The sequence below is a fragment of the Schistocerca piceifrons genome, chromosome 5 (genome assembly GCF_021461385.2).
Source record: "Schistocerca piceifrons isolate TAMUIC-IGC-003096 chromosome 5, iqSchPice1.1, whole genome shotgun sequence".
In the NCBI taxonomy this organism is placed as follows: Eukaryota; Metazoa; Arthropoda; class Insecta; order Orthoptera; family Acrididae; genus Schistocerca; species Schistocerca piceifrons.
In genome coordinates this window covers 196267602-196290820 of record NC_060142.1, presented here as the reverse complement: position 1 = coordinate 196290820, position 23219 = coordinate 196267602, and the positions used below count along the sequence as shown (strand labels likewise).

At 42.9% G+C, this 23219-nt stretch overlaps 1 protein-coding gene across 1 annotated transcript in view; it reads right to left on the bottom strand.

Moving 5' to 3' along the window:
- Positions 1-23219, bottom strand: part of LOC124798888 (irregular chiasm C-roughest protein) — a 397241-nt gene that overhangs the window by 18354 nt on the left and 355668 nt on the right. Inside the window, exons 10-12 of the mRNA XM_047262420.1 lie at positions 15156-15331; positions 8350-8482; positions 1799-1912 (exon numbers count right to left, since the gene is read on the bottom strand). Coding sequence (XP_047118376.1) covers positions 1799-1912; positions 8350-8482; positions 15156-15331 — 423 coding nt within the window. The remainder of the gene's footprint in view (positions 1-1798; positions 1913-8349; positions 8483-15155; positions 15332-23219) is intronic.

Sequence of the window (23219 nt, the reverse complement as noted above, 5' to 3'; positions counted from 1 at the left end):
GGCACTATGAAAGCTGCAGCATACGTGAACTTTATTTCGGACTACCTACACGCCGTTATGCTTAATGTTTTCCGCTATGGCGACAGCACCTTCCAGCAGTAGGTAAAAATTTGCGTCACTAGGCTACAATCCTGCTCCAGTGGTTTGCGCAGCATTATTATAAAATCACGTTGACTTGTTCAAATTCACCCCATCTGATTCAGATAGGTTGACATACGGGACGCTTTCTATTCTATTTTATTTATTCATTTAATTTTTTGGGCCTTAGTCTTCTGATATGTTTGATACAGATCGCCACGAATTCCTCTCCTGCGCCAATCTTTTGTATCAGAATACCACTTGCAATCTATGTCGTCAATTATTTGCTGAATCTGTCCAAATCTCTGTCTTCCTCCATTGTTTTCACCCTATACAGCTTCCTCTAATATCATGAAACTCATCCTATGATGAGTTAACAGACGTCCTACCATCCTGTCCCTTGTTCTTGTCAGTGTTTTCCATATGTACCATTCCATGCCATTCTCTGGAGAACATCCTCATTCCTTATCTCGCCCGTTCACCTGATTTGAACATTCTTCTGTAGCACTACATCTGAAATGATTTTACTCTCTTCTTTTCCGGTTTTCATAGCAATATAATGATGTGCTGCAGATGTATATTCCCAGAAATTTCTTCCTGAAATTAAGGTCTATGTTTGATATCAGTAGGCTTCTTTGGCCCAGGAATGCCCTTCTTGCCAGGGCTAATGTGTTTTTATGTCCTGGTTGCCCTGTTCGTATTGCGTTATTTTGATGCCGAAACTCTTCCCGCACAGACCATAAAGGCCCAAACGTACCTACTAGCCGCCGTGTCATCTTCAGCCCACAGGCGTCACTGGATGCGGATAAGGGGAGGCATGTGGTCAGCACACCGCTCTCCCGGCCGTACGTCAGTTTCCGAGACCGGAGCCGCTACTTCTCAATCAAGTAGCTCCTCAGTTTGCCTCACAAGGGGTGAGTTCACATCGCTTGCCAACAGCGCTCGCCAGACCGGATGGTCACCCATCCAATTGCTAACCTAGCCCGACAGCGCTTAACTTCGGTGATATGACGGGAACCGGTGTCACCACTGCGGCAAGGCCGCTTGCTTATTTTGATGCCTAGGTACCACGATCCCATAACTTCGTTTACTTCGTGCACACCAATCTTTCTCGCTTTTCTCAATTCTGCTACTTCTCATTACCTTCGTCTTTCTTCAATTTACTCTTAGTCCATATTATGCACTCATTACAGTGTTCTTTCCATTCAGGTGATCCTGTAATTCTTTTTCACTTTTACTGAGAACAGCAGTGTTATCACTGGGACGTCATAGGTCACCAGTTCGGTTTCCACAAACCACCTTCTCAGTTTAAGATAACTGTGCGACCTTTGCGCAGACGTCTGATGCCGCATGCCTTAGAAAAACCACCAGAGACTTATGAAACGCATGCTATGCAGAATAGCTACTGTGTAGGGCTCCATAGGCTGACAAATACCGTAGTAAGCAGACTGTCATAATGTTGTGGCTCTCAAGTGAGTAATGCGAGACAGCGTTATTTGCACTTCCTTGTTAAATGGAGAGAAGAAAAAGAGAATGAGACGGACTTTCATGTCTATACATGTGTGCGCGTACTTTTAAGTGCGTGTGCGTGTGTGTGTGTGTGTGTGTGTGTGTGTGTGTGTGTGTGTGTGTGTGTGCAGGTGGTGGGTGGGGTTGTTGCAGGACCACCGTGTCTGTTATGGAGCACAGCTGTACAGGGTTGCAGCGAGCTGCTACTCACTGGCGAAACAGCACTTTTCGCGCCGGGCGGTGAAGATGATGGCGAACAGCACGACGAGCAGCAGCAGCAGCAGGCCCGCCGCCACACTCACCAGCGTTGTCACAGACAGCGGCTCTGCAAAGAGAAGCGGAAAACTGCGCTCACACACCCACGCAACTGTGTGAGTCTCAGTAACTCCAACCCGGACAATGCTCCACGAGGAGGTAAAGTTCCGCTGATAAAAAAATGAGGCCAACATTACAGACACAGTCTTTCGGACAAAACAAAGGACGACGCAAATTAGGTTTTGCTACTCGTACTCCTGATACTACACTCCTCGTGTGCTGAGGTGTCGTACTATTTAAAGAATTAATTACTGTCATCCTTTACCAGTAAAACCCACCACAGAGAATCGAACTCCCATGAACAGAATGACATACCTTCCTAACAGTGCGTCGTACAATGTTATAGTTTTGCAGATACATTCAGTGGTGTATGTGGATACTGTCTGCAAAATGTGTTGTGAAAGGAGTTAGTAGTAAGTAAGTAAGTAAGAATTCAGACATTTTGCCTGATAGTGCACTTTTACCTTAACACCAGCGAAAATTTACTAAGTGACAAACTTATTTTTTCTTTTCATCATTGGGGGGGGGGGGGGGGGGCCTCAACGAAAAAACATTTCGTATGGAGTTTGAAATTATGTGTAGAGTTTGCTGGAAATCGCTTAGTGCTCTCATCCTCTAATCTTGAGTGAGTGTAGTTCGAGTATTTTGCGCGCTGTGAGTTACTCCGGTACCAGATGTAATGCTGGACTTATCGTTACAGTTCCTGGTGAATAGATTATGGCAACATTTTAAATTTTTAAATTCGATCAATAACTGTATGGCATATTGAAAATCAATTTTTTGCTGTCCCAGGAAGCCGTAACGTAAGCAACCTTCAGGTGTGTTTTGCCCCGGATTAGCCGTTTAGTAATATAGATTTCGCAAGGCGGAATCTTCATAAGCTCTCGATACTGATGTCCCAGTCGGACACCGATTATTCACTGTAGCCACCTCGAGGACCTATGGAACATCCGCCAACCAGAGGCTGCCCAATGGTACAGCCAGTGATAGACTCTAGAACGAAATTTTCACTCTGCAGCGGAGTGTGCGCTCATATGAATCTTCCTGGCAGATTGGAACTGGGTGCCGGACCGAGACTTGAACTAGGGACCTTTACCTTTCGTGGGCAAGTACTCTATCAACTGAACTGCCCAAGCACTATTATGAATGAATGTATTCAGCACAGTTCAATAAAGAGAGCTCAAAATGCAGTGCCTTAAGTGACAGATATTATTAGATTGACAACATAAATGACATTTAGTTAAAGAGTTAGATGTTGGAAAAGTATACTAAGTACAGAAAATCGAGGAGACTAAAATAACATTTCATATGTTCGAGGCCCTTACTGTTCTGATCCATATTATAATCTATACGAACTCCACTTACTTTCAGCACAGAGCCGATATCGACACAGTTGGGCGTTCCGTGTTCGATGATAAATGTGTGGTGTATTCAGTACGTGTGTATTTCCTCCAAGAGTTCTTGCAATCAGTGCCTCCTCTGAGACATTAGGGCAGAATATTCTTGGTATTCACTATCTTCCGATGAAGAAGTTTCACAGGGTGAAGTCAGGGATCCTACAGATAATTTTCTGATCCTCCCTGGGCGATATGTCGATTGCCGAAAGTACGGTTTGATGGAGCTCGTTCTCGTTCTTCAACAAGCGCTGGGACTCCATCGAGGTGGAACCACATCCTAGCTCCGATAACGGTGGCGGCAGCTCTTGCAAGAACACTCCGTACATTCACCAGTAGAGCCGAGGAGGAAACTTGTAGGTCCCGAGCAAGCAGACAGTCGAGATATCAGCCCATAACGCTCGCAGGTCAGCTAACCAGAACACAAGCCTATTTTCCAGACATACACTCCTAAATTTCCTGCAATGTAAATCATTTCAGCTTTACACCGTGTCATATATGACTCATAAGGTACCTGTAATTTGAGCGTGTCCTTTACGATATTTTCACAAAGACTAGTACTGTTTTACAGACTGAAAGCAGCTTTCAACAAATAATTCCACAGCTACAGACAGAGAGTCATACAGTGCTGACTCGCAGTAAATGTCTATAGAGCAACCTCAGCTTGGGGAAATGTCGATCAGAAGAAACGTGAATATTGTGATTGCTTCCGGCTTCTAAATTCCACTTTTATTCATCTACTGCCACGATCCAATTCGACGAGTGTCATGAAAAACATTGAAAACAATCATTAGCAGCCACCAGCATCGAACACATAAAATACCAAAACTTTTTACTCTGATGGTGTGTCTACACGCAGATTACAGTGAAATTTTGACGCAAACTGGTTTAGAACACCTTCTATTTGCATCCTTCGGCAACTTTAAAACTTTATCCCACCTATTCAGTAAAGAATCAATACTGCCCGGACTTTGCCGTCTGTGATCAATGTGGATGTCCTTTCTTCACGATCAGCGTAATCTGCTCTGTGCGGCCTTGGTCTAATGATTGGCAGTGGGTGGCAGCACAGTGCACCTAATATGAAAAACGTATGTCTTTGAGGGTATCCAGATACTTTTGATCACATAGTGTAGAATATGTACCGGAGCAAAAAGGTGATTGAAGGAAACATACAACATGCGCTCTCTTCTGACAATTTTACACTCTCGTTGCATTTGTCATATCACGTCTAACTTAGATTTTGAAATTCCCTTATATAAGTGCTGCAAGGAAGAATATTCCTGATTTTTATGCAAGCTTGGACGAATGTCAATACAGACACAATGACATACGATTATTTCATATTCTAAGCACCGACGAAACAAATCGTTACAACAATAAACTCGTTGAGGAGAAGCAGCAACTACATTTTCTCCAAACAGAGGTTCTGAATATAACTTATTTACAGAATGTTTTCAAAACTGTTGTATTAGGTTATAACATTCGCTCATTTTCTTATGCATTGGAAGCAAACAGTACAGTTTCATCAGCAAAACGAGAGTGGTTCAGATATGTTCCATTAATACGTTTTCCTTCTCCCTGTTTTAGGGATAGTAAAACTTCAACTGATGAGAGCAGTTTCTAACCCCATTTTAACCTAAAGTTTTGTTGTATTGACGGAGGCAAATTAATACTTTCATATAAAATAGTTGAGGCCTTCGTGGCCACTTGTTGACATGTTGGCTGTTGGACTTTGTCTAGTGATCTATGCCACCAGCAGAGAAGGTGAATCTTTCACAGAACCATCCGCTCGAGCTGGTGGAACGTCATAAAAATCATTAAACAAACGGCTGAATATCTCGAGGCAAAAACCAACAGGCAACACCATTGACAAATAAAAGGGTCGTTTGGTAAATAATGTTCCACAGATTATTTTCTCACATCATATTTTTTCTTAAGACATAGAATTTGGAGACGATACGAATAAAAATTCGTTTTACAAGTATTATTTTTGTGCAGGGTCTCCGTCACGTTCTGTGGTCTTACGCCAGATCTGTGCACAGCATGTATTACTTACTGGTGGAAGCTGCTGTCCTGGGACAGTAGCACGGGATACGTTTCTCTCTCATCATCATTAAACGTTGTCCCGTGTAGAGATCTCTTAAATCGTGCAAACAAATGGAAGTCCGAGAGAATCAGGTCTCGCCTATAGGGGGTATGAGGCAATGATGTCCATTCCGATTACGCAAAGTGTTCCCTGGATTTAGGGCGTCAGGGCAGTCTATAGATTGGATGAGGCAATGATGTCAATCAAGATCTGGCAAAGTGTTTTCCTGGTTTGAGGGACGTGTGTGATAGTACATGGCGGTAATGGCACAAGATTCCTTTCGGGTTCTTGTCTGACCTAGGAAGTGGAAAATGGTTGTTGAGTTTATTCAGAGTCTTCACATACGCCTCAAATTTTTGATTGGTCATTTTGCAAGTATATCCTCGATTATTTCACTATCTCAGAAGAGTGCCATCATGACATCGGCTGGTGACGACCGCGGCCTTAAACTTCTTCTATTCAGTGATTGGTGGTTGTGCTACTCCAGGTAACTGCAGTGACTGCGTGGTACACACACACACACACACACACACACACACACACACACACTTCCAATACTCACGGTCGGTTGTCGACTTGCGATGTGCCGGTCTCCACGAATACTTCCACGAGGTTCACTACTTCGGAAGCGCTGCCTGTGACACTCCTTTCCGAACGTGGGCAGTCGTGGAACTTAATTTCTGCACTTTCTGACGCTCCGACTCTATTCACCCTTCGTAAAATTGCATTATTGTCGTACATACCATTCGCACACGTATAGAAGGAAATCAAATGAACGCCTTAAAGGATGTAATCGTGTATACAGGGTGTAACAAGTATAAGTTAAGGTGTGTTTATCTGTGGTACCTAAAAACGTACACACATCAGTGTGATGGTTGTCTTTTCCGTGTGTCGAACAGTCTTCCCACAAACACTTCACAAACTTTGCGACCTTCTTTTATGCAAGGTCCTAAATTCATCAGTAAGTGATACTTCAACAATTGACCTGCTGCCTAAGAGGAAATAAAGATCAATTACTTGCTATTGCCACATACAGGGTGAAGCGAAATTCTCGCACTCGATCTTCTCACCGCCGCTCCTCACATGCCAGCGATAAAAAAAGTCTCTCCCAAAATCTCATCTGGCGTGTATATCTGGCAGATAAAGGTCGTTAAAGAGTGGCAATCTGGCAACACCGTAACAACATGTATAGTAAGTACATCTAAGAGGAATCTGGAATCCTGCTCCACAGTTGGCGCAGTGGATAGTGTTCTGGGTTACCATGCAGGAATATACACCGCTTCTTATGTCAAATGTGGCCTAAATTTATAACATTTTGTTACGATAAACGCAAAAAATACGTGGTTAGGCAAATGAGAAATAGAGAGTTGAAATAATTAATTGGACCATGATAATAACACATACAAATAGTAACTGAGTTTGGGCATTGTTTGCAAAGCACGTTGCTAGTCTAACGGTAACGTGAGACCCTAAGGAAATGTAATGGATCTGAACAAGACAAGAATAATAGTTGGTAGTAATCTATGTGATCATTAGAGGGGGGTACAAAGAAAATAGGTTTCACTTCCAGTAGGGGAAGTGATGCGAATACATTCGAGCCCATGACGTGGAAAGGTCATCTTTCAAAGTTTACCAAAGTTCCATTTCTGCGATTGTCGTATGTATATGCAGATTTAAGAACCTTCAACATCACAGCGCGTCAGCAATCTTTGGTTAATATATTAAAAAACTAAAAATCCGCCTCGATTGCGAAGAAAGTACCTGGTGATGTTAACCCAGGTTTCGGTGTTGATAACTACACCTTCTTCAGAACAACAATAAAACCAACATGCGCCTAAGAAGACCTTTGTCAATGATTCTTTTTCGTTTATAAATGTATAGCTATGGTGTCTTTTAATCATTGACAAAGGTCTTCTTAGGTACTTGTGGGTTATATTGTTGTTCTGAAGAAGGTGTAGTCATCTACGCCGAAACCTGGGTTAACACTTTACACTAGGTGCTTTTTCGCAGTCGAGGCGGGTTTTTAGTTTTTTAGTATTTAGTACACCCAAATGTTTTCCAGATGACCCACAGCAATCGCTGTTGGCGATTAAGGTGTCAGATACCGTACCATTTGGACTACATTTACCAAATAAAAAACAGATGCTTGAACACAGGATCGAATCCTTGACCTCCTGCATGCTAACCGACAACTGTATCCACTGCAACAACGGTACCGCCCAAGTACAATAGGTTGACAGAACTAGTTACTATACATGTGGTTACAGTGTTGCTAGATTGCCACTCTTTAACGTCCTTTTTCTGCCGTATGTACTCGCCGGACGAAATTTTGTGGCAGACATTTTTTTATCACTGGCATGTGAGGAGTCACGCAGCGAAGCCCGAGTGCGCGAATTTCACTTCACCCTGTATATTTGGAGGTACTACCCAGCCTAAAGACGTACAACTTATAACAAATGTAGTTTTTAGTTTGAAAATGACGTAAATACTGATGTCATGCTGTTAATTTGACCGTCCTCAGTCATATATGCACTTATGCCTGTTGCATCCCGTATGTTCTAATGGAGTGGTGTATGTGACGGTACTCACCCCTGACGACCAGGTGGAGCGCGTGGCGGCCCTTGCCGCGATCGTTCACCATCCTCAGTCATATCTGCACTTATACCCGTTGCATCTCGTATGTTCTAATGGAGTGGTGTATGTGACGGTACTCACCCCTGACGACCATGTGGAGCGCGTGGCGGCCCTTGCCGCGATCGTTCACCGTCCTCAGTCATATCTGCACTTATACCCGTTGCATCCCGTATGTTCTAATGGAGTGGTGTATGTGACGGTACTCACCCCTGACGACCAGGTGGAGCGCGTGGCGGCCCTTGCCGCGATCGTTCACCGTCCTCAGTCATATCTGCACTTATACCCGTTGCATCTCGTATGTTCTAATGGAGTGGTGTATGTGACGGTACTCACCCCTGACGACCAGGTGGAGCGCGTGGCGGCCCTTGCCGCGATCGTTCTCGGCCGTGAGGTAGTACTGGCGTTGGTCGGCGGGCGACACCTCTCGGACGCGAAGACGCGCCTCGTAGCAGTCTTCTCGCACGTCCTGCAGCACACAGCAACAAGGCGGAAGGTTCAGTCACTCTGCAGCAGAGCTGTGGGGGACGCCAGTAGGTAGGCGGCTCTTGATAATACACAGGGTAGTTCACAACTACGTCCAGGGTTTTAAGAAGGCGACTGCGCGTAAAGGCAAGTGTAAAGCAAGCAGACACATATCAATGGAGATAATATCTCTCCAAGTTTTTAACTCACATTACAAGTGCTCACTACGGGAACTGTTAGTGACATAGCAAACGTCAATACGATAAACTCTTGCCACATACGTCACAACACATCACGGTCGATGTCAATGACGACATTAATTACCTTGCCTTACTGTTTTCCGAAATTAAGTGGCAAAGAAAAATAATCCAGAAGCCTACGATGAGGACATTCCGCAACCGAAAATAGCTTTTAGAGAATCACAAATGCATTTGACAATCTTCTGTGATTGTTCTTCGCCCTAATTTCCCCCGTTATGAAGATCCATCTTCCCAGTCACATGGAACAGAGCTTTGTCACTGAAAAGACAAACCAAGTAATATTCCTCCCGTAGCCACAGCAAGCCTTTGCAAAAGTAAAATGGAAATTTGTGGTATGGTCTTACGGGACCAAACTGCTGAGGCCATCGGTCCCTAAGCCTAGACACTGTTTAATCTAACTTAAACTAACTTACGCTATGGACAACACACACACCCATACTCGAGGGAGGACTCGAACCTCCTACGGGGAGAGCCGCATGGCACGCCTAAGACCACGCGGCTACCTTGCGCGGTCTTTGAGAAAGTCAGAATGAAACTGCAACAAGTGCAGACAGTTTGGTTTCACAACAAAACATTTCCGTACAATTCTAAGAATTTTTAGCATACTGCAGCCCCGTCAGCAACTGTGATAGACTAATATTTTGAACAATTATCCTCAGTTGCACAAATTTTCTGGTCTTTACCAGGTTTCGGCTACATTAATCTAGCCTTCTTCAGAAGCATAAAATTACTATAACATGCCATAGAAAGGCACAGTCAGCATTAACATGAAAACCTACAGTACCGTCGTACTACCCCGGCATCTCTTCACCACGCGGTCGGTTGGCAGTGGCAAATACATGAGCACTGACCGTTGCACGCCGAACTGCACTGAGCACATAGAAACTTGTGTGCGTGCGCTTACGGAGAGTGAAGGCTGTATATATCATTGGTTGTCTGTATATCATGTATTGGGAGCTGATAACAGTAATTGTAAGCAAAGAAAGCTTTATGTGATGAAGTCCATATGTGTATTAACTATACGTAACTTGTATTAAATGGTAGGAAGTTTACTTGGTTGGGTATATAAAGTTCAAGGACAACCTTTACGACTTTAAGCACATATGGTCATCGTGTAAAGTATCCCCACCGAACATGCATAATAGCGAGCACCTTACTTGTCTCACTTATTTAAAACCTCAGTCATTATCTATAGTTAACTAGTATTGACCGACATAGGTCAAGCCTATTAATTAAAGTGTGACGGATGGTACTGCTCTGCTTCAGGACTCCTTGTGTCACAGTCATATGTTATTCGACACTTTCTTTGAGTTGTCAAGGCTGTACGCCTGGTTGTTTAGGAAGGAGTAGAAGTTTGTGATGTCTGAAGATGGGTGTAATCCCGAAACGCATAATAAGTTCTAATAAAAGAGTCAATTGAACATCTCATGACTTTATTGCGATTGTACAGCATTGGTGGCCAATTTGTAACAATAAAATGATCGCAGGCCTCAGACGGGATTTTATGTCCTGTATATCACTTTATTTTGTATGTTCGTCCAGTATATACTTTTCATTTTCGTTATGTTTTCTTGCCTTTCATAAGACTTCCTAACTCAAATTCTACAGACTGCACCTGATGATGAAACTAAATTCCTGCAAAATCGGCGATCCTATAAATAAAGGACTTCCAGCTATAGCGCCCTTCTCTTTACACAAAAAAAGACTATATTTTGTTTTAATTTAATTGTATTGTAGATTTTCCACACGTCCTTTCCTTGTTTCCGTTTGTGTTAGTTTTATAGCACGCGGTGTGTGGCTTCATGCTACCCGATGAAATTTTATGATTATACTTTATAATCTTTTATTAATATAGACCACAACGTGTTAAGTTATTATTTTATAAATTATTTCTGTAACATACATTTATATCACAATAAAAAGTCCCAATCCATTGACTCACGCTGCTCCTATAGGCCACTGTCCTAGCTTATGCTGTAGCTACAGGTACCCATTAGTAATAGTTTACGTTTTCCCATAAAGTAATGTTTACGCTACATAGTACTATATTGCCACGTTTACATAATATGTGGTCAGTTACTTACATGCACTTCTTATTGTAATGCAAGACTTATGGACGCAGTAAGTTATCTACCTTCGAACAGGCTTGCAAATTTGTTAAGCCTTTATTGCTATGTACTGTAACGCCCACTGTATTTCGATCCTCAGCATGGTTTGATAATGGACAAGCCTTCCGAAAGTAGTCATCAATTGATAAATAAAACTTTCCTAAGAAGTTAATGGTTTTTTTACCCAAGTCTCAGAATCTTATGCTTCCTATAAAGAAGATAATTAACCCACTTTATGTTGTGAAACTACACACATAAAAACAAAATGTTTTGAATCTGTCCGGTTCCCAGAACTCTTCAAAATAGACGTTGACTGTGGATATTGTATCACAGACACAGTCCCTTTAACTGTTCAGAGATGTCACCAAACCCGCCCAAAGATGTAAACAACCACGCAGGCGCAGCGCCTATTAGACGGAGGGGGTCCGACACCCGATCAGTTCCAGTCGTTCCTCCATGAATGAGGTAGACAGCTCATGTTGTCTGTAGTTCAACCATGCCTACACGGTCAATACCGAGGTTCGATCGTGTCCGCATTGTTACTTTGTGCCAGGAAGTGTCCAGGCGTCTCGGAGTAATCCAAAGCGATATTGTTCGCACATGGAGGAGTTACAGAGTGACAGGAACTGTCGATGTCATGCCTCGCTCAGCTCGACAAAGGGCTACTACTGCAGTGAATGACCGCTTCCTACGAATTACAACTCGGAGGAATCCTGACAGCAACGTCACCACGTTAAATAATGCTTTTCGTGCAGCCACAGGACGTCGTGTTACGACTCAAACTGTGCGCAATAGGCTGCATGATGCGCAACTTCACTACCGACGTCCACGGCGAGGTCCGTCTTTGCAACCACGACACCATGCAGCGCGGTACAGATGGGCCCAACGACATGCCGAATGGACCACTCAGGACTGACATCACATTCTCTTCTTCCGCTGAGTGTCGCGTATTTCTCCAACCAGGCAATCGTCGGAAACGTGTTTGGAGGCAACTTGGTCATGCTGAACGCCTTAGACACACTGTCCAGCGAGTGGAGCAAGGTAGAGGTTCCTTGCTGTTTTGGGATGGTGTTATGTGCGGCCGACGTACGCCACTTTTTGGTCATGGAAGATGCCGTAATGGCTGTACGATAAGTGAATGCCATCCTCCGAGCGGCAGTGCCACCATATCGGCAGCATATTGGTGAGGCATTAGCCTTCATGGCATTTCAACCCATCATGCGCGTCTTGTGAATGGCTTCCTTCAGGATAAAGACATCGCGCGACTAGAGTGGCCACCATGTCCTACAGACATGAACCCTATCGAACATGCCTGGGATAGATTGAAAAGGGCTTCCTATGGACGACGTGACCCACCATCCACACATGGATCTACGACGAATCGCCGTCGAGGAGTGGAACAGTCTGGACCAACAGTGCCTTCATAAACTTGTGGATAGTATGCCACGACGAATACAGGCATGCATCAATCCAAGAGGATGTGCTACTGGGTGTGAGAGGTACCGGCGTGTACCGCAATCTGGACCACCGCCTCTGAAGATCTCGCTGCATGGTGGCACAACAAGCAATGTGTGGTTTTCATGATCAGTAAAAACGGCGGAATAGATGTTTTTAGTTGGCCTCTATTCCAATTATGTGTACAGATTCCAGATCTCTCGGAAACGAGGTGATGCAAAACTATTTTTGAAGTGGTTTATAATTGATATTTACAGTTATTATTATTGTTAATGCTAATCCACGAAGTTTTGATACACTCCTGGAAATGGAAAAAAGAACACATTGACAACGGTGTGTCAGACCCACCATACTTGCTCCGGACACTACGAGAGGGCTGTACAAGCAATGATCACACGCACGGCACAGTGGACACACCAGGAACCGCGGTGGTCGGCGGAAGGTGCACGTGCCCGTCGACCTGGGACCGGACCGCAGCGACGCACGGATGCACGCCAAGGCTGTAGGATCCTACGCAGTGCCATAGGGGACCGCACCGCCACTCCCCAGCAAATTAGGGACACTGTTGCTCCTGGGGTATCGGCGAGGACCATTCGCAACCGTCTCCATGAAGCTGGGCTACGGTCCCGCACACCGTTAGGCCGTCTTCCGCTCACGCCCCAACATCGTGCAGCCCGCCTCCAGTGGTGTCGCGACAGGCGTGAATGGAGGGACGAATGGAGACGTGTCGTCTTCAGCGATGAGAGTCGCTTCTACCTTGGTGCCAATGATGGTCGTATGCGTGTTTGGCGCCGTGCAGGTGAGCCCCACAATCAGGACTGCATACGACCGAGGCACACAGGGCCAACATCCGGCATCATGGTGTGGGGAGCGATCCCCTACACTGGCCGTACACCACTGGTGATCGTCGAGGGGACACTGAATAGTGCACGGTACATCCAAACCGTCATCGAACCCATCGTTCTACCATTCCTAGACCGGCAAGGGAACTTGCTGTTCCAACAGGACAATGCATGTCCGCATGTATCCCGTGCCACCCAACGTGCTCTAGAAGGTGTACGTCAACTACCCTGGCCAGCACGATCTCCGGATCTGTCCCCCATTGAGCATGTTTGGGACTGAATGAAGCGTCGTCTCACGCAGTCTGCACGTCCAGCACGAACGCTGGTCCCACTGAGGCGCCAGGTGGAAATGGCATGGCAAGCCGTTCCACAGGACTACATCCAGCATCTCTACGATCGTCTCCATGGGAGAATTGCAGCCTGCATTGCTGCGAAAGGTGGATATACACTGTACTAGTGCCGACATTGTGCATGCTCTGTTGCCTGTGTCTATGTGCCTGTGGTTCTGTCAGTGTGATCATGTGATGTATCTGACCCCAGGAATGTGTCAATAAAGTTTCCCCTTCCTGGGACAATGAATTCACGGTGTTCTTATTTCAATTTCCAGGAGTGTATATAGGCTATTCTTCTTCCCTGTTGTGTTCTTCGTAATTAGTGTGAAGTTGGAACCAGACTATAAAGAACGTATTCTACAGGTACCACACATACACACACACACACACACACACACACACACACACACACACACAGACAATTACGACCTACCCCACTTCAAGATCCTAGGTATCATCGTTTTCATTGAGCACATTCTCTACCTTACGGTTCAGAAGCGAGTGACACTGAACTACTGTATGCCACTCGCTTCTGAAGAAGGCCAAATTATTTTGGCTGAAACCTGGGTAAAATTTGGTTTCTATTTGCAACTGAAGCTAATGTGTTACATGTCCATTTATCACAGTTGCTAACAGGGCTGGACAATGCTAAAAATTCAGATAAAACTGTCTCTTCACTTCAGGCATGTCGCAGTAGTAGTAGTAGTCCTGTTAAGTCACGTCTCTCAAGCTTGATCTTATAGTTCGTTAAGCATTTCTGTTTAGACGTTGATATCCTCCTACCTGGGCCATATATTTAGCAAGGCATCTACAAACTGTGGGGAAATAACAAATTGTGGTCTCCCTCGATGTGACTTGAAGAAAATGATGTCCTCCCACGATTCAGTTCATGCAAAACTGTTGAAAACTTCGTCACTGTAAAATTTTTAAAATGTGCATTGTTTCAACGAACATGTACTTGTGTTTTGGCCGTAAGGCCGGTAATGATCTCAAGGATTCTAGAATCCTCGGTGTTAGTTCTACAAATGGTTCAAACGGCTCTGAGCAGTATGGGACTTAACATCTGATGTAATCTGTCCCCTAGATCTTAGAACTACTTAAACCTAACTAACCTAAGGACATCACACTCATCCATGCCCGAGGCAGGATTCGAACCTGCGACCGTAGCGGTCGCGCAGTTTCAAACTGAAGCGCCTAGAACCGCTCGGCCACCGCGGCCGTCTCAGTTTTACAGACTGGAATGTTGAAACCATGGAACATGAAGTTACGCTGGGCCATTCTTCTAAGACTTTCCAGATTTATGAAAAAATGGGTGTCAGTGAAGCTGTAGAGCATTCCCACAGTAATTAAATTTTGTGTTTTTGGCCCATATGGAAGTGAATATCAGAGAAATAGAAGTAGCTTTCCGCAAATGTTCACATGTACAGTGTAAGGGTACTGAACTGATAAAGCTGTTTCACTCCAAGATCAACAGATGTTAGGAGCATGCGTACTTGCTACAGTCTGAAAACTGACAACGGTGGCCTCAGAACCTTACCTTTCTCAGCGTCTCAAATGTGATCCTAAGCTGTTAAATTTTATCGTTGCTGGTTTACCTTCAGAAGTTTGGTGCCAAGCAAAATGTAGTGAAAGTACGGGATCGTCCCTTCATTGTTAGTGGTGAAGAGATGGACTACTTACGTCGGCGAGAGGGTCGGCCTCGTAGCGGCCCAGCGAGGTGCCCTCCCTGAGCTGCTGGCTGCCCCACTCCCAGGAGACGCGGTCTGGCCGTGGGTCTCCGCACACCACCAGCGTCAGCAGAGCGTCCTCGCCGCGGGACACCACCACCTCGTCACCGCCCAGCACCTGCGGCGCTCCTACCACACAACAAAAGACAACTCACTCTCTCACTGCATTTCTAGCGTGCCCTTCTCCGACAGGAAACAAACCAATTTACCATGCTCTCATTCAGCCAGTGAAGTGAGCTGCAGCACTGAGAGTTTCCCATATATATAACTATACAGTGTGGCCCCATCTCAACATCAGAGACAAGGGAATAAACACTCTTCAGTTTATACTGTCATTACATGTCATGAGCAAAACAAGGTGGCACAGGATGGTGACTTGCAAGTATCAAGAGAGGTCAGTTTGCTATTATCCAGCATGAGTGAGACCCTGTAAGGACATTGAATATACAGTCACTGAAGACTTGAGATGCAGCAGGAGGCACAAACTCGCAGTGCTATAGCGAAAGAGCCATTCAATAGAAGTAGGGGATTATTATGTGATAAATAAACAAACGCATTAAAGTATCAGGTTTAACTCACCTTTCCCAGTCTCAAACATGTATGCAGACTGAAGTCGTGAATGAAAATTCGTACAAGGGGTGGGACTGGAAACGAGGCAGATGTTCTAACCACTACGCAACCCTAGCACAGTGGCTTTACACGAACTACACTCCTGCATCCAAATTCCCATTACGCCTCAGCCCTCATGGCTTTTCCCCCTAAGCTCGAACAGCACGGCAAACGCTCTCGAATTATACAGGAATAGCAGTTCAAAAGATTGCACACAAATTGCGCTATCCCATCCTGCACTCAACAAAAGGAGAACTGTCTTGCATGCAGCAATCTTGGAAGTGGTTTGGAATAATATGGCGTTCCATCCTCGTGAGAGATGTTACACATAGGTCAGTCAGTCACATTAATGATAAATGACCACTTTCATTGATCAGTGTAATGGACTATTATGTTAATGTGTATCTGTGTCACAACTGGTGGCAGATGCACAAGAGTGAATTCGGCAGTTTACCGACATGATTCGTTAGTCGTAGCGAGACGTATAAGGTACAGCGTCACCACTTAAAAGTATTTGCACCAATGGTGAACATGAAATGTAGTGCATGACTATTACTTACTTAGGTCAGATGAAACAGAATGCAAGAGACTGCTCCCTATGCGTCAAAAATAACCATCCACTCATCGTGTGAAAGATAGAGCACAGAATTACCAACAACAAATTATAAAACATTGAAAATATTTCTATCAAATTCAGGATCACTGACACCATTGCTCATAACATTTCTCTCTGGTAAAATGAAAGGCGAATACCTTTGTTGTGAGAACATCTTTAGTATATTCAGCAAAACAATACCTGTTGCAGAATATATACATACTATTAGATTTATATTTGTACTGATTGGAACGAAGTTTTTCGCGACGGCACTTATATGTAAAACATTCTCGGTATTCTTGCCGCGTTAGTTCTGAATAAAATCTCGAGCTTTCGACGATTATGTCTATCATTATCGTCATGAGCTGACGATGACGATGGAGGTAATCGTCGAAAGCTCGAGATTTATCCAGAACTGACGCGACAAGAATAACGAGAATGTTTTACATATTTGTACTGATGCTAGCTCGCTGTATATCAATATACCATCGAATGCGACTTGATGATGTAATGTATGTTGAAAGAGGTAGCCGATCAATGTATTGGATCCAGGTGGACCAGCAATATATTTTACAAGCACGAAAGAAGGGACTTCAAATTCTTAGATGTACTGGAGACATGATTTCGGTGTACGATGAAATAATGCGAGTCTTCGTAAGACTTTGTCTAGAGACATGAGTTATAGGACACGAAATTATCTTTTCTTCCAATGACTGGGCTGACTCATTTTGTATCTGAAAGAGATGAAATTTTACCTGTCTTGTTAGCTGTGATTTGTATAAAGTTATCCTTCCAGATTCTTCACACTGGAGAAAATTATAGGGGGCAGCAGTCCATCATATAATAAATGACATTGAATATTTTCTGAATCTATTTGGCCACAATAATAATGTGCCGAAAAACTGACGTTCGTCTTTAGTGTCAAGATGGCTTGTTACCTCAGAAAATTTGCCATTTAAACTAACGATCTGCATAGTATTATATGAATTTAGAAAATGATTGACGTTCGTCGTTCGACCCATGAAATGCTTTATTGCACTGTAGCGCAACACGGTACAATTTTCTTAGTTGCGTCTTATTTCAATCAAATGTCACTAACAAGAAGATTTTTCAGCGTACAACTTTCAGTTTTGTATTTTTATAACTTTATGGTACAGAGTAAACCGATTATACCAATATATGTCTGACGAGTTAAATTCATAGTTAAATAAAGTTGTCATTATACTTCTGGAATTTCGTTTGGTTCTGTTCTGTTACGTAATCTTGCTGCTAGATAGATACAGCTTCGAAGTCCATAGCCTTCAATATCAGGAAATTATAGTTTAAAGGAAATCTGGCTAGGAGAGTAAATCGTAATCAAATTTTTCTTACATATCTGGACTGCGAGGTTGTGGAGTCTAATAACAATCCTTCAAAGCATTTAAATACAGTTCTCAAAACTGCTCAATAAAATCGACTTTTAAGTTTTATGACCATCGTTAATATCCCACAGCAAGTCTGTTTGCTTCGATGCGCTCTGTGGCTCTGAGGTAGAATATTCACCTGTTCTGTGGGTGGTCCTGTTTCATTACCCAGCTATATAGGAGCTTATTCTACGAGCAATCCCATCAAAATGAAAGCACATAAAGACAAAAAATTGTGATGTATTTGATTTAAACACTTTATTAAGAACCGTGGTTGGGTGTGAAAAGTAATTAGAGATGATACATGTATTTTTCAAAAAAATGCAAATGGGTATGTGTTAATAAGTATATATATGATGAATTTTTATTTAAATGACTTAGTTATTCTAACTGAGCAGAAAAAAACGGAAAAAAGACAATAACAGAAATAAGACTCGAACCAGCAATTAGCAGTCTGGAGCGCTAGCGACTTTTTCTCCATTTTTATGTATTTTACGCTTCTCGGAAATGTTCGTAGAACATGTAATTTCGTTTAAAAATATTCTTCGTCCCGGATTCCAATCAGCCGGCGACAACTTTACCACAGAGCTCTCTCTCGAGAAATTGACCTTACTATAGGTTACTAAATTTGCTAGGGAAACATTCAAACTCGATTCTCTTGAGGATTTTTGGGAGTTGGATAACATCTACCATAGCAGTGGTGGGTGTCTGTTTGAGTTCGGAATATAACGTACTTACAACAACCCGACTGCCATATGTTCTTCTTGTCAAATGTTCAAATGTGTGTCAAATCATAAGGGACCAAACTGCTGAGTTCATCGGTCCCTAGACTTATACACTACTTAGACTAACTTAAACGAACTTATGCTGAAAGCAACATACACACCCATGCCCGAGGGACGACTCGAACCTCCGGCGGGAGGGGCCGCGGAATCCGTGGCACGGCGCCTCTAACCGGGCAGCCACTCCGCGTGGCGTTCTCCTTGCCAGTAGTAATTTCTGTTGCCTTTTCAATTTTATCCGTTCTTTTTCTCACTGACCCTTTCATTACTTCTTAGATTGCATTGCAGAAAATCTCACAATACGTTCCACCTGATGAATAGTGACCACTACTAGCACTGCCATTCACAAATGGAGTAAGGATCGCAAGAGCCGAGAGCTTTAATACGGGATGAACGGAAATTTAAGGAATACCAGTTTTCGTAAAATTAAAGGCAGTTTTAGTTTTCATGTAGAAACACAATTTTCCATGAAAAAGGCACTGATTTTATTTGCTAGAGTGTGTTTACAGTTAACCGCTCTTTGTTTATAATTTCTAGTATACTTTTTAAGAGGTAAAGCCCACTCGACAGTTTATCGTTAGGTGCACGTATAACATGAATAATTTCCATACGTTTTTACACTGAGTGATACAATAACTGTTGGACAGCATTTGCTACTTATTTTTTGTAATACATTTAATCAACTAATGCATGCTTGGATAATATAGCACCACCATGGCTGGATGCGTAATATATTAGTACTGTATTATGTGTTTATTTTTATTATATTCACATCGTTCCAAATATAGTAAAAGATGTAGAAACACAAACAGGGAAAACATCAGTCCACAATTTAGACGCGTGTGCCGTATAAAAGATTAAAGGAAAGGAATGGAGGATCAGTGAACAGGGAAAGTCGGTAAAGAAAGCAAATTTTAATAATTATAAGAGGAAAGGTAAGTTTTCATCATCTCAATCAGAAGTTCACATGACGAACTTATGTGACGACAATAAGTAGATGATATGGATGTTAATCTGAAACGAAATGCTTGTTAATGTGTCGACGAATTTTGAAAAATACGGAGAAGTACTGGAGCCATTCACAACGAGGTGGATGGAACAGGCCACGTAATTATTTGTGTGACTTCTTTTACGTCGACATTGGATTTTTGACGTTGTGGTTAAATATGTTACACACTTGACTTAATACTCTTTTGTATGTTTTATACACGTGATAAGTCTAATTTTAATCGCTTATAAAAATAAAAGAAATTAAATACTAAAAGGAAGTATCCAAATCAGAAAATTAAACATACTGCACTGGTAATATTTCTTATCGCAAACTATTGTCGCATTTGTTTTTACAGCAGTTAGCATTATCGTTCATAATTATCCCATTTTCTGATATATAAAAGGGACTAAAAGAGATAGTAGCAAAAAAAGCATCTTACATAACTAATCTGACATACACATGTGATAAATATATGTACGTGTAAACGATATCCGTTGCAATTGGACAGCAAGCCATCAGCTACATGCGCTGCTCTCGGCCTCCTTACATGACTAACGTATGAACATTCAAAGGCAGAAGATATAATGAACTATGGCCGAGCACACTGCGAGTGTTCTTCAACCAAGAAAAATAACGCCCTCTCTTAGAGTAATCGCAAAAGAAGCACACCAATATGGAAGAGGGACGAAAATAAGTTCGGGGTGCGATCTGCGAGATATTTAAATTTTATATATTGACCATAATTATTTTTGTATTTTTGTAACTGTTCTGACTGAAAATCCCGCCCACACTCCTTTATAATTCCATTTCTGAAAATGATCTAAATTTGAACTAAACCGTTAGTCGTTGTAAACACAGAAGCGACAGTAGACTTAATTACCAAAGCCCACACTCCTTTATAATTCCAGGTCTGAAGACGATCTAAATTTGAACTAAAGCGTTAATGTTTGTAAACACAAAATCGACAATAGGCTTAATACCAAATATTAGTATAATAGTTGCCTTGCATACATACAGTGATTGAACAAAAATATGGAAGCACCAAAGGTACAACAGATTACGACGCCTAATGTATGTAGGAAACTTGGCGTTCAAGATAGCTTACAGCCGTCTCAGAATTCATATGTATATGTACTGTATAGTTTTCTTGTAGAATTCCGTGGCGCTTATGGGATAGGACGATATAGCTGCACAAACAATCACCCACCCTCGCCGTGTTTCACTCTTGGAACGTAAATTCGTCCAGAAGTTGAAAACAGTGTGAAACAAGACTTATCAGAGCCGTTCATCTTCCACAGAGTCGGTTTTGCAGATTCCGCACCGCGTTTTCACGTTACGGATATTTCCCTCACTGATGAGTGGATCTCTAATTCGAATTTGCTCTGGATTTAGCTATTTATGATGGTCACATAGTGTTGTTTAAGTGCTGGCAGGGTTAGCGAGTGCGACATTCAGTTCTGCAGCGACCCTTACAGCCGTCGTGGTCTTAATGTTCCGTCACAACGTACTTCAACGACTGTCCCTGACGATGACTCGACCCACGCATTCGTCTTCGTTGTGACTTAATTGGATAATGTTTTAAGGCTTTGCCTGTATGCGGTATCAGTCTCCGACACAATGCGTCTTGAAACACCAAATAGTTCGGCTACCTTTGTCACGGAAGCACCCACAACGCGAGCACCAAGCATTTTCCATCATTCAAATTTACTTACTCCCGATATATTGGCCTCCCGTCTACTAGAACACTGTTCTGACCATGCCCGACACTTGTAACGCATTGAGGATATTGTACGGATCGCGTCCGTGCTCAAATACAACCGAACAGCTTACAGGCTAGGGTTGCATATACATTTATTTTCAACCATACACTTCTTGTGGTGTTTCCATATTTTTGTCCAGCGCCTATGTCCTGTATCTCAATATGACATATTGTCAAACATTTATGAGAGCGTTGTTTTGTTCGGCTTGATGCATCATTTTCTCGCGACATATTCGGGTCATATAAAAGACATATTATGGAAGTACTGCATTATGAACACATGTAAAAAAAATGAGGAATAAATTCGCGATTTTAAGAACAGAGTCTTTTGATTAATAATAAAATTCTCCTACGTGTGGCAGATTCGCCCATTCTCCCCTATATCTGGCGTTTACTTGACGAGCAGCAGTACACTGAGGTGAAAAAAGTCATGGGATAGCTTATAATATCTTGTCGGACCTTCATTTTCCCGACATAGTGCAGCAGTTCGATCATGGCATGGATTCAACAAGTCGTAACTTGCCTGCAGAAATACTGAGCCATGATGTTCCTACAGGCGGCCGCAATTGCCAAAGTGCTGCTGCTGCAGGATGTTGAGCACGTCCTGATCTTTCGATCATGTCCGATAAATTATCAATGGGATTCGTGTCGGTCTATGTGGTTGGCTAAATCATTCGCTGGAACTTTCTAGAATGTTCTTCAAACCAGTGACAAACAATAGTGGCCCGCTGACATCACATCGTTATTTGGGAACACTAACTAATGGCAGCAAACGGCCTCCAAGTAGGCGAACATAAGCATTTCCAGTCAATGATCTGTTCAGTTGGATCAGAGGACCCAGCTAACTGTGTGTAAACGCAGCCCACACCGTTATGGAGGACCTGCGTCCGTGGCTTCGTAAGATCTGCGATGCACTCCAATCTTACCATCAGTTCTTACCAACTGAAATCTGAACTCATCCGGCCAGGTCACGCTTTACCAGTAGTCTATGATCCAACTGATATGGTCACGAGCCCAGTGGAGGCGCTACAGGTGATTTCGTGCTTTTAACAAAGGCAATCTGCTGCCATAGCCCATTAACACCATTTCGCCACACCGTCCTAACGGACTCGTTCTTCGTACGGCGCACATTGATTTCTGCGGTTATTTCTCGCATTATTGCTTGTCTGTTACAACAGTCAATTCTACGCTCTCGGTCCTTAAGGGGAGACGGTGGCAGAAATAGTGAAAAATTTACTAATTATTTTTATTTGCTTACTTGATACTAAATATAGATTACTATCTCAAATTTTTTCTTTGAAATACGAACTACAAATGGCATAAAAAAATAGCAGTGCAATGCGCCAAGCCCGCTTTTCAATGTACCAAATGGAGGAAAAATTTTATTGCAGAATTTGACCTGGGAACCTAGAAAATATAGCTTTAGAAGGCTGTGATATTTTGTATACGTAACAGCAGTGTTGTAAAGAAGGCTATGGAGCTATTTTCTGGTTCAATCAGTGTGGTATAGAAGGCTGTGGAGTGTTGTAAACAAGTTTTGTGCTGTTCAGTGGAATTAGAGTGATGCTTGATTTATTGCACCATTCTTTGTGCAAGGTTGAATCTGTTGATCCCTTTTTACAATGCTTAGGCCTGGTAAAGTATTTTAAAAATATAGTAAGTCCCATATTTCCAATATAAAGCGAAAAACTGACATTGAGTTTAGCGTTGGGCCTGCAGATGCAAACATTAGCTTGTCTCCAAGTACATCTAAAGTATAACTTGGGACAGGGATTGTGTCAGAAGAAACAAATCATGACAGAAATACAGGTTTCAGAATTGTGGATCTGGAAATGGTGGCAGAAGCACTTAGAAAAGCTGCAAGTGCTCTGTTTGTGG